General features: G+C 46.5%; 1 protein-coding gene across 1 annotated transcript in view; it reads left to right on the top strand.

Moving 5' to 3' along the window:
* Positions 1 to 10,957, top strand: part of LOC115466330 (E3 ubiquitin-protein ligase TRIM39-like) — a 40,319-nt gene extending 29,362 nt beyond the window's left edge. Inside the window, exon 7 of the mRNA XM_030197506.1 lies at positions 8,545 to 10,957. Coding sequence (XP_030053366.1) covers positions 8,545 to 9,092 — 548 coding nt within the window. The 3' untranslated portion in view covers positions 9,093 to 10,957. The remainder of the gene's footprint in view (positions 1 to 8,544) is intronic.
* Positions 10,958 to 12,417: the final 1,460 nt, after the last annotated feature.

Genomic DNA, 12,417 nt, shown 5'->3' with positions numbered 1-12,417 from the left:
CTCATGGCGACCCAGAGCAATGCCAAGGTAGCTCGGTTTTTCAGCAGAAGGAAGGAGCCCAGTTCTGCAGGGCTGGACGCTCTTCTTCAACAGTGGCCGGTCAGCGATCTTCTATATGTGTTTCCTCCCTGGCCATTAATCGGGCGAGTTCTTCTGCGGATTGCTGTGCACCCAGGTCGGGTCGTGCTGGTGGCTCCAGATTGGCCTCGGCGTCCTTGGTATGCGGATCTAGTTCGTCTGCTGGAGGAACCGCCTTTGAAGCTTCCGGTCCTACCCGGCCTTCTTCATCAGGGGCCAGTAAACATGGAGGATCCCTACCACTTTGGTCTTACGGCATGGCTATTGAGAGAGAGGTCACGTTTGAGAAAAAAGGGCTATTCTGATGTAGTTATAGCCACTCTTTTGCAGGCTCGTAAGAGAACCACTTGCATGGCGTACGCCCGTGTTTGGCGCACCTTTGTGGCATGGTGTAACGAGCGTGCGTGGTCTCCTTTTCAGGCTTCGGTGCCTCAGCTTTTGGCTTTTTTGCAAGACGGATTACAGAAAGGTCTAGCCTATAACTCGCTCCAGGTGCAGTTAGCAGCCCTGGCGTGTTTTCGGGGTAGAGTGTCAGGCTCCCCTTTGGTGGCGCATCCAGACGTGGTTCGTTTTTTGTGGGGGGCTCTTCATCTGCGCCCTCCCTTACGTCAACCCTGTCCGGCTTGGAACCTTAATCTGGTTCTGAAGGCGATGCAGAACTCTCCCTTTGAGCCTTTGCATAAGGTTTCTGAGAAAGACCTCACCTTAAAGACAGTATTTTTAATAGCTATTACTTCAGCGAGGAGAATTTCCGAGCTTCAAGCCCTCTCTTGTCGAGATCCTTTTCTGCAGTTCTCGGAAGCGGGAGTTACGTTGCGCACGGTGCCTTCCTTTTTGCCGAAGGTTATCTCAGTTTTTCATCTCAATCAGCCTCTTTTTCTGCCTTCCTTTTGGGAGGAGGACTTCCCAGGGACGTTTCATAAACTTCATTTGTTGGATGTGCATCGCGTCCTCCTACGTTACTTGGAGATGTCTAATGACTTTAGACGTACAGACCATTTGTTTGTTCTTCTTTCTGGTTCTCGTCGTGGCTTAGCAGCTTCTAAACCGACTATTGCTAGATGGCTTAAAGAGGCTATTTCCTCAGTGTACTTGTTAGCTGGTCGGGTTGCGCCTACGCCTTTGCGGGCACACTCCACTAGAGCGCAGGCGACTTCATGGGCGGAGTCGTCGGTTTTGTCTTTACAAGAGATCTCTCGGGTGGCTACTTGGTCTTCTGCTCACTCTATTTCCAAGCATTATAGAGTGGATGTGGCAGCCAGATCCAATGCTGCTTTTGGATCAGCAGTTTTGACTAGGGGGGCGACGGGTTCCCTCCCTGTTTAGATACTGCTTTGATACATCCCACCAGTTGATGGATTCATCTGCTGCCTGCGTTAAGGAAGGTAAAATTATGTCTTTCCTGATAATTTTCTTTCCTTTAGCTGCAGCAGATGAATCCAGCATCCCTCCCTGATTTACCGTCGTGATTTTTGATCTGTTCACTAGGGGAAGTTGTTGTTGTTTCTCTCTGTTCCACATGTTTCTTTGTTTTCTAGTTGTTATAGAGGTTCTACTTTTGGAGACAATTTTCTCTTCAATTTGTTATGAAGGGTTCTGATGTTGTTTCTCTTTGGGTGAGGAAGGTTTTCTGGTTGTTTGGAGCTACTGTTGCTTTGTGATGAGACATATACTAGCTTGCAGAGGGGCTGGTAGTCCAATACCACTCACTGAAGTCGGTGATCTCTATCTCCACCTGCTGGTAGATGGACACAACCCACCAGTTGATGGATTCATCTGCTGCAGCTAAAGGAAAGAAAATTATCAGGTAAGACATAATTTTACCATCTATAAGAAATATCATAAGCATTAGCTGAAATGTATCAAAAACTACGCGACTATTTAGCTGCGTTAGCAGGCTCAGCGCTGACTGAGAAGACTTGTGCACTCGATGCTCACATAAATTTCGCTTGCAGAAAATCTATGTACTAGGCATGGCTCCTATTTTCTATATAAAGTGCATAGTTTTTACCAGTCAGAATTTTATGAAGTAGTTTTCATGTGAAAATCAGGTTATTAATTCCCGTCATTCCTCCCCTCCCCCAGGCCTAATGAGCCAAAGCTAAACTGGATAAACCTATAAAGATTAATTAGTGCAGTCCTGATCCTCTGTCACTGGGAGCAGGACAGCAGCATTTTGTGGCAGAACATGTCTCCTAGTTTGGTTTCAGTTTGACGTTCATCCCTTATGAGGCTTGTGAGGTCCTGTAAAACTATGGGGCATTGAGCTTCAGATTGAAGTTGGCAGAGGAGGGGGCATTTGCAGAAAAGAAATGCTGCTCCCCTGATGCTAAGAGAAAGGGATCATGCTGGGGGAGGGGGGAGGTTTGGGTAGGGGTCTCCCTTTACCAGTACAGAGGGCACTGGAACCCCTCCCACATAGCACTAAGCAGGACTGGATGATTTTCAACCAAGGAGGTTAGATAAGACAGGAGGCGGGGTGAGCCTATGTAGCCCATTATATGGGCTGAAGCCAGTAGGCAGAGCTTGCTGGCAGTAGGTGGAGGTTGCTGACATACTGGTTCACCCAAAACAATAGGAAATGCTACTGAAAACAATAGCAAAAAGATTATTAGAAAAAAAGGGACTGCCTATACGTGGTCAATCTGTAAAAAGTCAAAAGCTGTTCCAGTTGGATAGGCAGTTCCTTACAAGGTGGAGGACAAAAGATTTTTTATTAACTTATTTGACGGATTTTAATTTATTTGAAAGCTTCCCATATGAAGATATGAATATCATGAAATAAAACTGAATATCACTAAAACAGCTTCAAAAATTATTGTAGCTGGTGGAAACAGCACAAAGGCTGTATTTTGTGCTCATGTTTTTTACGCTGTTCTATACAATACAGTAATGCATGGCCAAATTTCAGTGAGAGTATCCTGATGGGTTCATCTTAACTGTTGTTGTAATCTGCCTTGGGAAGCCTAAAGATTGGAAGTAAAATTAAACTCTTTCATTGGAATACATGGAATCCACATCTTCAACTCATCTCTTTTGTACAAATGGATTATTCTGTTTTGAGCATGTTTCAGGGACAAGTGGTTTTAATAAGTCAAAATAATAAAAATAAATATTTTCTTTCATGCAGATCTCTGTTTAAACATAATTAAACGCCCCAAATGCAGTCTGTTGGTTTTCATATATTTTGTCCTTGTGATGACGTGGAGGGGCATAATCGAACGCCCATCTCCATGAGCGTCTATCTCTGAGAACGGGTACGTGAAGGGGCGGGACAGACCATATTTTCAAAAAAAAAAAAATGGGCATCCATCTTTTTTTTTGATAATATGGTTTGTGCCGGGCAAATACATTGGATTTGTGCGGATTTGAGCTGGGCGGTTTCGTTTTTCAGCGATAATGGAAACCGAAGGCACCCAGCTCAAAAACTAACAAATCCAAGGCATTTGGTTGTGGGAGGGGCCAGGATTCGTAATGCCCTGGTCCCCCTCACATGCCAGGACACCAACCGGGCACCCTAGGGGGCACTTGTAACAAGTAAAAAAAAAAAGTTAAATACCTCCCAAGTCCATAGCTCCCTTCCCTTGGGTGCTGAGCCCCCCAAATCCCAAAACCCACTGCCCACAACTCTACACCATTACCACAGCACTTATGGCTGAAGGGGGCACCTAGATGTGGGTACAGTGGGTTTTGGGGGCAGTTTGTAGCGCTCCCATTTACCACCACAAGTGTAACAGGTGGGGGGGGGATGGGCCTGGGTACACCTGGGTGAAGTCCACTGCACCCACTAACAACTGCTCCAGGGACCTGCATACTGCTGTGATGGAGCTGGGTATGGCATTTGAGGCTGGCATACAGGCTGGAAAAAAAAGTTGTTAAAGTTTTTTTTTTTTGGTGGGAGGGGGTTAGTGACCACTGGGGGAGTCAGGGGTAGTGATTCCTGATTCCCTCCGGTGGTCATCTGGTCATTTAGGGCACTTTTTTTGGGACTTGTTCGTGGAAAAAAAAAAGGGTCCAAAAAAAGTGACCCAAATTTGCAGTAAAAACGCCTTTCTTTTTTCGATTATCGGCCGCCCATCTCTCCTCTGCCGATAAACACGCCCCAGTACCGTCTTCGACACGCCGACGTCAACTTTGTTCGTTCCCGCGACAGAGTGCAGTTGAAGACGCCCAAAATTGGCTTTCGATTATACCGATTTGGGCACCTTTGCGAGATGGGCATCCATCTCCCGATTTGGGTCGAAATATGGGCGCCCATCACTTTCGAAAATAAGGCTGATACTGTGCCAAAACTGGAAATACACCAAGGCAGAATATTAATAGAATTCAGTAACATCCAAAATTTAATAACATTGAAACATGACGGCAGATAAAGGCCAAATGGCCCATCCAGTCTGCCCATCATCTGTAAGCCCAAAGTCTTCCTTTTCCTAAGGTATTCCATGTGCTTGTCCCACACTTTCTTAAATTCTGACACAGTCCTTGCCTCCACAACCTCCACCGGGAGGCTATTCCATGCTTCCACCACCCTTACCATGAAATAATACTTTCTTAGATTCCTTAACTTCATCGTGTGCCCCCTCGTTCCAGAATATTTCTTCCAGCATATACATGTTGAGGTTCATAAGCCTGTCCCTATATGTTTTGTGTTCAAGACTGCTTAACAATTTTGTAGCTGTCCTCTGGACCGACTCCATCCTGTTTATATCTTTCTGTAGGTGCGGTCTCCAGAACTGCACACAGTACTCTAAATGGGGCCTCACCAGAGACTTATACAAGGGCACTATCACCTCTTTTTTCCTGCTGGTCATCCCTCTCTTGGATCCAAGCATCCTTCTGGCTTTGACTGTCGCTTTTGCTACCTGTTTGGAAGCTTTAAGGTCATCAGACACAGTCACCTCCAAGTCCCTCTCTTCCTTCATACACAGAAGCACTTCACCCCTATATTGTACCGTTCCTTTGGATTCTTGTGACCCAAGTGCATGACCCTGCATTTTTTAGCATTAAATCTTAGTTTCCAAATATCGGACCATTCCTCCAGCTTCACTAGGTCCTTCCTTATGTCATTCACACCCTCTTTGGTGTCCACCCTGTTGCAAAGTTTGGTATCATCCGCAAAGAGACAAACCTTACCAGATAGCCGTTCCGCAATATGGCTCACAAAGATGTTAAAAAGAGCTGGCCCGAGGACCGATCCCTGCGGTAATCCACTGATAAACATTCCTTTCTTCAGAGCAAGCTCCATTTCCCTTTCCCTTCCTTCCTTCCATTCAACCAATTTTTAACCCAATCAGTTACTCTAGGTCCTATACCGAGGGCACTCAATTTATTTTTCAGTCGTCTGTGCGGAACCATGTCAAAGGCTTTGCTGAAATCTAAGTATACCACATCTAGCGCCCTTCCCATGTCCAACTGTTTGGTCACACAGTCGAAGAAATCAATTAAATTTGTCTGACATGACCTGCCTCTAGTGAAGCCATGCTGGCTCAGGCCCTATATTCCATTCAATTCAAGAAACCTCACAATCCTCTGCTTTAGAAGTGTTTCCATTAGTTTACTCACCACTGAGGTCAGACTGTCTGGTCTGTATTTCCCAATCTCCTCCTTACTTCCACTCTTGTGCAAAGGGACCACATCCGCCCTTCTCCTCTGGGACCACTCCAGTCTCTAAGAAAGTATTGAGGAGGTCAGTCAGCGGAGCCACCAGAACATCTCCAAGTTGTGTTTGCATTTGGGTAATAACTGAGAAAATGCTGTTAAAAATGTATATTAGAAGGCATGAAATCGACTTGTTTAACTTCTGCTGTATAGTACTAAATAGTAGTAATAAACAATATTAAGTACATTTTTATAATATACCACTGGATTCCACAAAACAAAAGGAGCAAGTTCCCAAAAACCATCTTTCTATTTTGATCTAGGCACAGGAAAAATAATATTTTAAATGCTCCAGGGTTTCAACCTAATTCATGTTTAACTAGTAAAAAAGGCCCGTTTTTGACACAAATGAAACGGGCGCTAGCAAGGTTTTCCTCGGAATGTGTATGTTTGGGAGAGTGTATGTGAGAGTGACTGTTTGAGAGTCAGTGAAAGTGTGAGTGTGTGTGTGTGAGAGAGAGAGTGAGTCTGGGTGTGAGTGTGTTTGTGAGAGAGTGTGTGCAAGTGTGTATGTGAGACAGTGTGAGAGAGAGTGTGTGGGTGAGAGAGAGAGTGTGTGTGAGACACAGATTCTCTGTGAGAGTGAGTGTATGAGACCAAGCGAGTGTGTGAGTGACTGTGTGGCACATAGAGAGTGAATGTGATACAGTGTGAGACAGAGTGTGTGAGAGTGAGAGTCAGAAAGACATTGTATATGAGAGAGAGTGTGAGCCCTGCCCTCCCAATCCATGCCCATCTGTCCCCTGCCCCCTCCATTCATCCTTTTCCAGCAATTCCCCTCTCTCCCTGAGCCCTGCCCTCCCAATCCATGCCCATCCATGCTCCTCTGTCACCTGTCCCCTCCATTCATCCCTATCCAGCAATTCCCCTCTCTCCCTGAGGCCTGCCCTGCAATCCATATCCATCCATGCCCATCTGTCCCCTCCATTCATCCCTATCCAGCAATTCCCCTCTCCCTGAGCCCTGCCCTCCCAATCCATGCCCATCCATGCTCCTCTGTCCCCTGCCCCCTCCATTCATCCCTTTCCAGCAATTCCCCTCTCTCCCTAAGCCCTGCCCTCCCAATCCATGCTTCTCTGTCCCCTGCCGCCTCTATTCATCCTTTTCCAGCAAGTCCCCTCTCTCCCTTCCATGACCCCCCTCGCATCCATGCTCCTCTCTCTCCCATGTCCCAGCCTGGCCCGCCCTCTTCCCCCCCCCATCGCATCCATGCCCCCCCCCTTTCGCATCCATGCTGTCGTTTCTCCCCTGCCCTCCCGCTCCCATTGTTGAACTTTACTGGCCACCCTCTTCTCTCCCCCCAACATCCCTTTTTTTTTTTCTTTTTTTTAAATTTACCTCCGTGGCGGTTCCGGCAGCGAAGCGTCAGGGAAGGAGGTGGCGCTCCCGACGTCTAGCCTTTCCTTCGCTGTGTTCCGCCTTCTTCTGACGTCATCCTTTACGTCAGAAGTAGGCGGAACACAGCGAAGGGAAGGCTAGAGACGTCGGGAGCGCCGCCTCCTTCCCTGACGCTGCGCTGCCGGATTTGTTTGGTTTTTTTTTCCGCCCTCGACGTCATGACGTTTGACGCGAGGGCGGGGCAGAGACGGCTGGCTGGCTTGAAGGCTTCACACCATGAATCCACGAACCCTTCAGCCTGGGAGTGACGTCAGATGGCTTCAGAACGTTGTCCTCAGAACGTTGAGGGTGCGTTTTATTATATTAGATGTGGGATACAAACATCATAAATAAGTAATTAAATACATAGAAACTCTGAATGTTGAGCACCTGATTCTCATAACATGATGTCTGTTTTAGTGGTCCTTTACAAGGAGAAAAAAATATCTGCATGAATATGATATATGCTAGGGTGTCCCTATAACTAGCCCCTCCAAATGACACACTGATTACAATTTATAATAAATTACCACTCTACCTATGAAAAGTTATTTGGTTATTATACTTCCTCTGTGTACATCTGTATACTGCACAAGCTGGCATGCTTGAAAATATAAGTGAGATTAAATAAAAATGCCACCAGCAGTAAGGAATGATAAGGTGGATGCAGCAGCTCATAGGTTTGGGGTTTTTTGAGTGTATAAGGATGACGACTGCGCAGGGGAGGAGAAACTGATTAACCTAAAAGTGGCTTCAGCTTTTTGATGTCATCCCGGCTCATGTTTTTATCCAACCTCTTTGTGTTCAACAATGTACTCAGTGTTGCCAGGTGGGCGGTTTTACCGCCCAATTGGGCGGTTTTCCACGACCCGCCGCGGGAAATTTTTGCCCGCGGCAGGTTGCGGTTTTTTGGGCGGCTTTTTGGGTTTCTGTGCGGTTTTTTGGGCGGCTTTTTGCCTTTTTCTGCCGCGGGGGGCGGGGTTAGTGACGTTTTTTGGGCGGGGTTAGTGACGTTTTGGGCGGGCCGATGACGTGGGAGGCGGGGCCGATGACGTGGGAGGCGGGGCCGGTGACGTGGGGGGCGGGGCCGGTGACGGCGGGGGCGGGGGTAATGACGCGGGGGTGGGGGTGTCAGGGGCGGGGTTTGTGTTTGGGCGGGTTTTGGGCTGGTTTTTGGGCTGGATTGGGCTAGAAAAAAATTTTCCACCTGGCAACCCTGAATGTACTGATAATGTGCACAGAGGTATAGGAGCATAGAGGTGAGTGGAGTCTAAGTGAACCAATTAGAATATTTATTACAGTTGTGATGTGTTCATGACAGCTAATAGCAGAGTTCAGTCAGTGAATACCTGAGTGAATGAGAAACTGTCTAATGAGGGTTAGGGGTGGATATGTTCTTGCTATTAATATTAATGTGTCTCCTCCTTTCAGTGAATGTGACTCTGGATCCTGAAACTGCTTATCCTTATCTCATCCTGTCTGAGGATCTGAAAAGTGTCAAAGACGGAGACACAAGACAGAACCTGCTGGACAATCCCCAGAGATTTGATACTTTTCCCTGTGTCCTGGGGTGTGAGAGCTTCACCTCAGGGAGACATTACTGGGAGGTGGAGGTGGGAGACGACGAGACTGACTGGGATTTGGGGGTTTGTGAAGATTCTGTGAGCAGGAAGGGGGAGATCTCACAAACTCCTGAGAATGGATACTGGACAGTGGTACTGAGGGAGGGAGATCAATACTGGGCCTGCACCTCCTTCTGGACCCTACTCCCCCTGAGTGTGAGACCACAGGCAGTGGGGATTTTCCTGGACTATGAGGCAGGAAAGGTCTCATTTTACAATGCAGATAATAAATCTCATCTCTTCACCTTCACCCACACCTTCACTGAGAAACTCTGGCCGTATTTCAGTCCTCCTTTCAATAAAGAAGGTAAAAATAGCGGAGCTCTGAGAATCCGCCCAGTGCCAGACTGGGAATGAGAGAGTCAGACTCAGGGGTCTGATGTATAATCTGGGAGTTGATTTTTCAGAGTAGGAGGAGGGTCTCAGTGACACAGTGAACGGGACAGATGGGATTAGAGCCTTTGAATGTGGGGAGGGGGTCTCAGTGACAGAAGTGGGATCAGGACCTGTGAAACTAAAAAGGTGTCTCAGCAGTTCCCTGAGAGTAACTAGACTGACAGTTTCCCAGCTCTTCTATGAGATTCCTGTGTTTTGTTCCCTCCCTCCTGTCACAGGCTCAGTTGAAGAGCTGCTGCTGGCTCATAAGAGGACCTGGTTCTGCTTCTGTCACTCTCCTTCTGACTCACCTCTCTCACAGGCTGCTGCTGGTTAAGGGACAAATCTGGGTGAGAGAGAGCATGTGGAGAAAAGGTAAGACCTAAACCATAGTGAAGAGGGAGACAGAGGATAAAGGAATGAAAGAGAATTACACAGGGAGAGACAGATCTAGAGACAGGTCAGAGAATCCCAGACAAAGGCACCAGGAGCCAGAGATACCGGAGAGTAATAGGGAACCATTGAGAGTGGGGAGAGGCAGAAGCACATGCAGACTACAGTTAATGAAGCCAAGAAGAATGAGGGGAAAGTCATGAAGAACTAATACGGACAGGGGTAGAGCCAAAGAGAGTAGGGGTGTGGATGGTTCCTGTTCATTTCACTTGTCACCCTCATTCTATAGAGGGCACCAGACGTTTGGCACGTAACTTCTGCGCTACAGCAGCAGTTACTGTATGTGCCAAAATGGTCAGGGGGGGAGGGGGGAACAGTGAAACGGCAGGTACACACTTAAGTGCAGTTAGCTACTGTTCTGTAACTTGGCGCCTCAGCGATCTAGCGCATATCTTCAAGGGGGGTGTTCACATGGGAAGGGCGCACAATACCACATTTAGATACGTGCATTTAAGTTTGCTACTGACATGGTGTAAGAGTGCGCACCTGAATGCCGGCACATAACCACTGACTTACTCTGGTATTCTAAGACAGATTTGCTGCACTAATGTGCTTAGCGCTCAGATCTTTGGCGCCTTTTTGCACCCTTTATAGAATTGAGCTCCTTTAGTGCACAGGAACTTTGCTGTCAATGTAGGCAGGAAGGAAGGGAAACTGAAACTCTTTAACGCCTGCTCCAGGTATGAGGTGCAATTTTGAAAGTTGCGTCATTTGTATGCCTGAGATTTACCCTCCAACACCGAGGTTCAGTTCACCCACATCGTTTCTGTTAACTGCATGAAGAGGAGGGTTTGCTGTGGACATATTTTGATGAGGGTCTAAAAAGTCAACAGAACAAAGCAAGAGGAAAACTCCATTAAAATATAGGACAGAAACACAGCACAATCTTTCCAACCACCCCCATAACCCCCCCCCCCCTATTGTGCCAAACCTGCTATCTGATTGCAAAAAAAAAAAAACAGACATGCCAGATATTGGAAAAATTAAAAGCTAAAGAAAAGGTGTGTTTTCAGACCTCTTTTAAGATTAGAATAAGATAATTCAGATCTTAGGAAGCAGGTTCCAAAATCTGAAGGTGTTTTGTACCTGTGGCAAACTTCAAAGTCAGCTCTCTGTTAGTTTCTCTATGTATTTGTTTCACCATGCCTATGATTTTATAAACCTTTATTGTATCCCCTCTGTCGTCTCCTTTCCTATCTGAAGAACCCCAGGTTCAGCAGTTTCTTCATAAGGGAGTCGTTTCATCCCCTTTAATCATTTTTATTGCTCTTCTCTGTCTTTTTTTGAGATGATGTTACCATTCACTCCTACTGGCAGAAAAATAACTTCTGCATCAGGAAGTGAATATGTTTCTAGATATAAACATAGAAATATTAATAAAGTATATACTAATATATTGTGTGTCTTGCTTTAGTCTCTTCTCCCGTCCTATGAATTTGCATAACATGCTCAGACCAGCCTGGGAAATGTGTACCCCAGATCCTTTCAACCTCCCTTTCCTCATCCTCCTGTTTCTGAGACCCTCCCTCCTCCCCAATGTCTTATCTTTCCACCACCATTCATCCCCCTATACTTCCAGAGTCAGGTCAGGCACTAGGGCTTAATTGGTCTCACTTTTCCTGGTTCCTTCCTTTCAATTCTGTCCCTAGGAGTTCGTGTTGCAGAAGTGAGCAAGTTGAGAACATGGTGATAGGGTGAGAGTGCACACTCACCGTTCCAATAGCTGCTCCCTGTATGTTTCATTTTGAAGTGTTGGCACCTATGTTTACAGGGACAGACAAGCTGTAGCAATAGAACTGAGGTGCTTTGCACTGGTAAATATTCCTGAAAAATGTGGCTAGGTCTGACATTTTTCTCTTCTATAGAGGTTTGGTGCCACCTGCTGGCAAGTTTATAGATTATTGGTATCTTTTTTGCATGACAACATAACATAACATAATAGATGATGGCAGAAAAAGACCTGCACGGTCCATCCAAAAAACAGAATGTCCACCATATAAATATATGTGCTTTGTAATTAACATGCAAATGAGCTGCTCGTTGCTTTTGCAACCCGGCTCATTTGCATGCGATATGGGGAAGCCAGTCGGCCAGCTAAGCGTGGCCACTCTGCTCATGGATGAATGAGGGGGCGAGAGGGGACATCCTGGATGGAAGGGGAGGGATGGGGCAGGCACTGGGTGAGGGGACAAGGGAGGGGGCAGACATTAGATGGAAGAGGAATAGGGCAGGCAGACACTGGGTGGAAGGGGAAGAGAGCAGGCAGATGCTGGATTGATGAGGGAGCAGAGACTGGTAAGGCTTATTCCTACTGTAAGTGGAGGGTCTGAAAGGGGCAGTTAAGCTTTTAGTAGCAGCCCTACCTGTTTCCTTGTCACAATTGTCATCCAAAAAATATTCTGCTGACTGCACCATTTGATCTAGCTTGTAACTGCGGGTTCCTTTGTATTTTTGGATGACAAATTTGCCAAGACTGCAAACTCACATTCACCCAGGAAATAGGATACGAATGATTCCTTTAATAAGATACCAGCAGAATAATCAGCTCACATAGCTTCTGGTTTCAGATGGATAGTATTCATGGCAGTCTCTAAACTCCTGTGCATGAGGAGGGGACAATGAAGAGTCTGGCCTGCAGAGATTGTGACTGTATCTCCACAGTGCACAGAGATGGAATACCAAAGCAAAAAGACAAAGAAAAAAAAAGCTCAAAGAATTTCCTCTAAAAAATACCAATATATAATGTAGTTATACTCCTGCTCTGCTGAACCAAGTGGGGCAGGACCTGACCAGAATGACCAATCAAATACGTACACGTGGACAGAGCCCGGGTTAAATAGCATACACCTCCACA

This window comes from Microcaecilia unicolor, chromosome 3 (assembly GCF_901765095.1).
Source record: "Microcaecilia unicolor chromosome 3, aMicUni1.1, whole genome shotgun sequence".
Classification (NCBI taxonomy): Eukaryota; Metazoa; Chordata; class Amphibia; order Gymnophiona; family Siphonopidae; genus Microcaecilia; species Microcaecilia unicolor.
The sequence above is the reverse complement of the archived record's forward strand: the minus strand, read 5'-3'. Positions and strand labels throughout refer to the sequence as shown.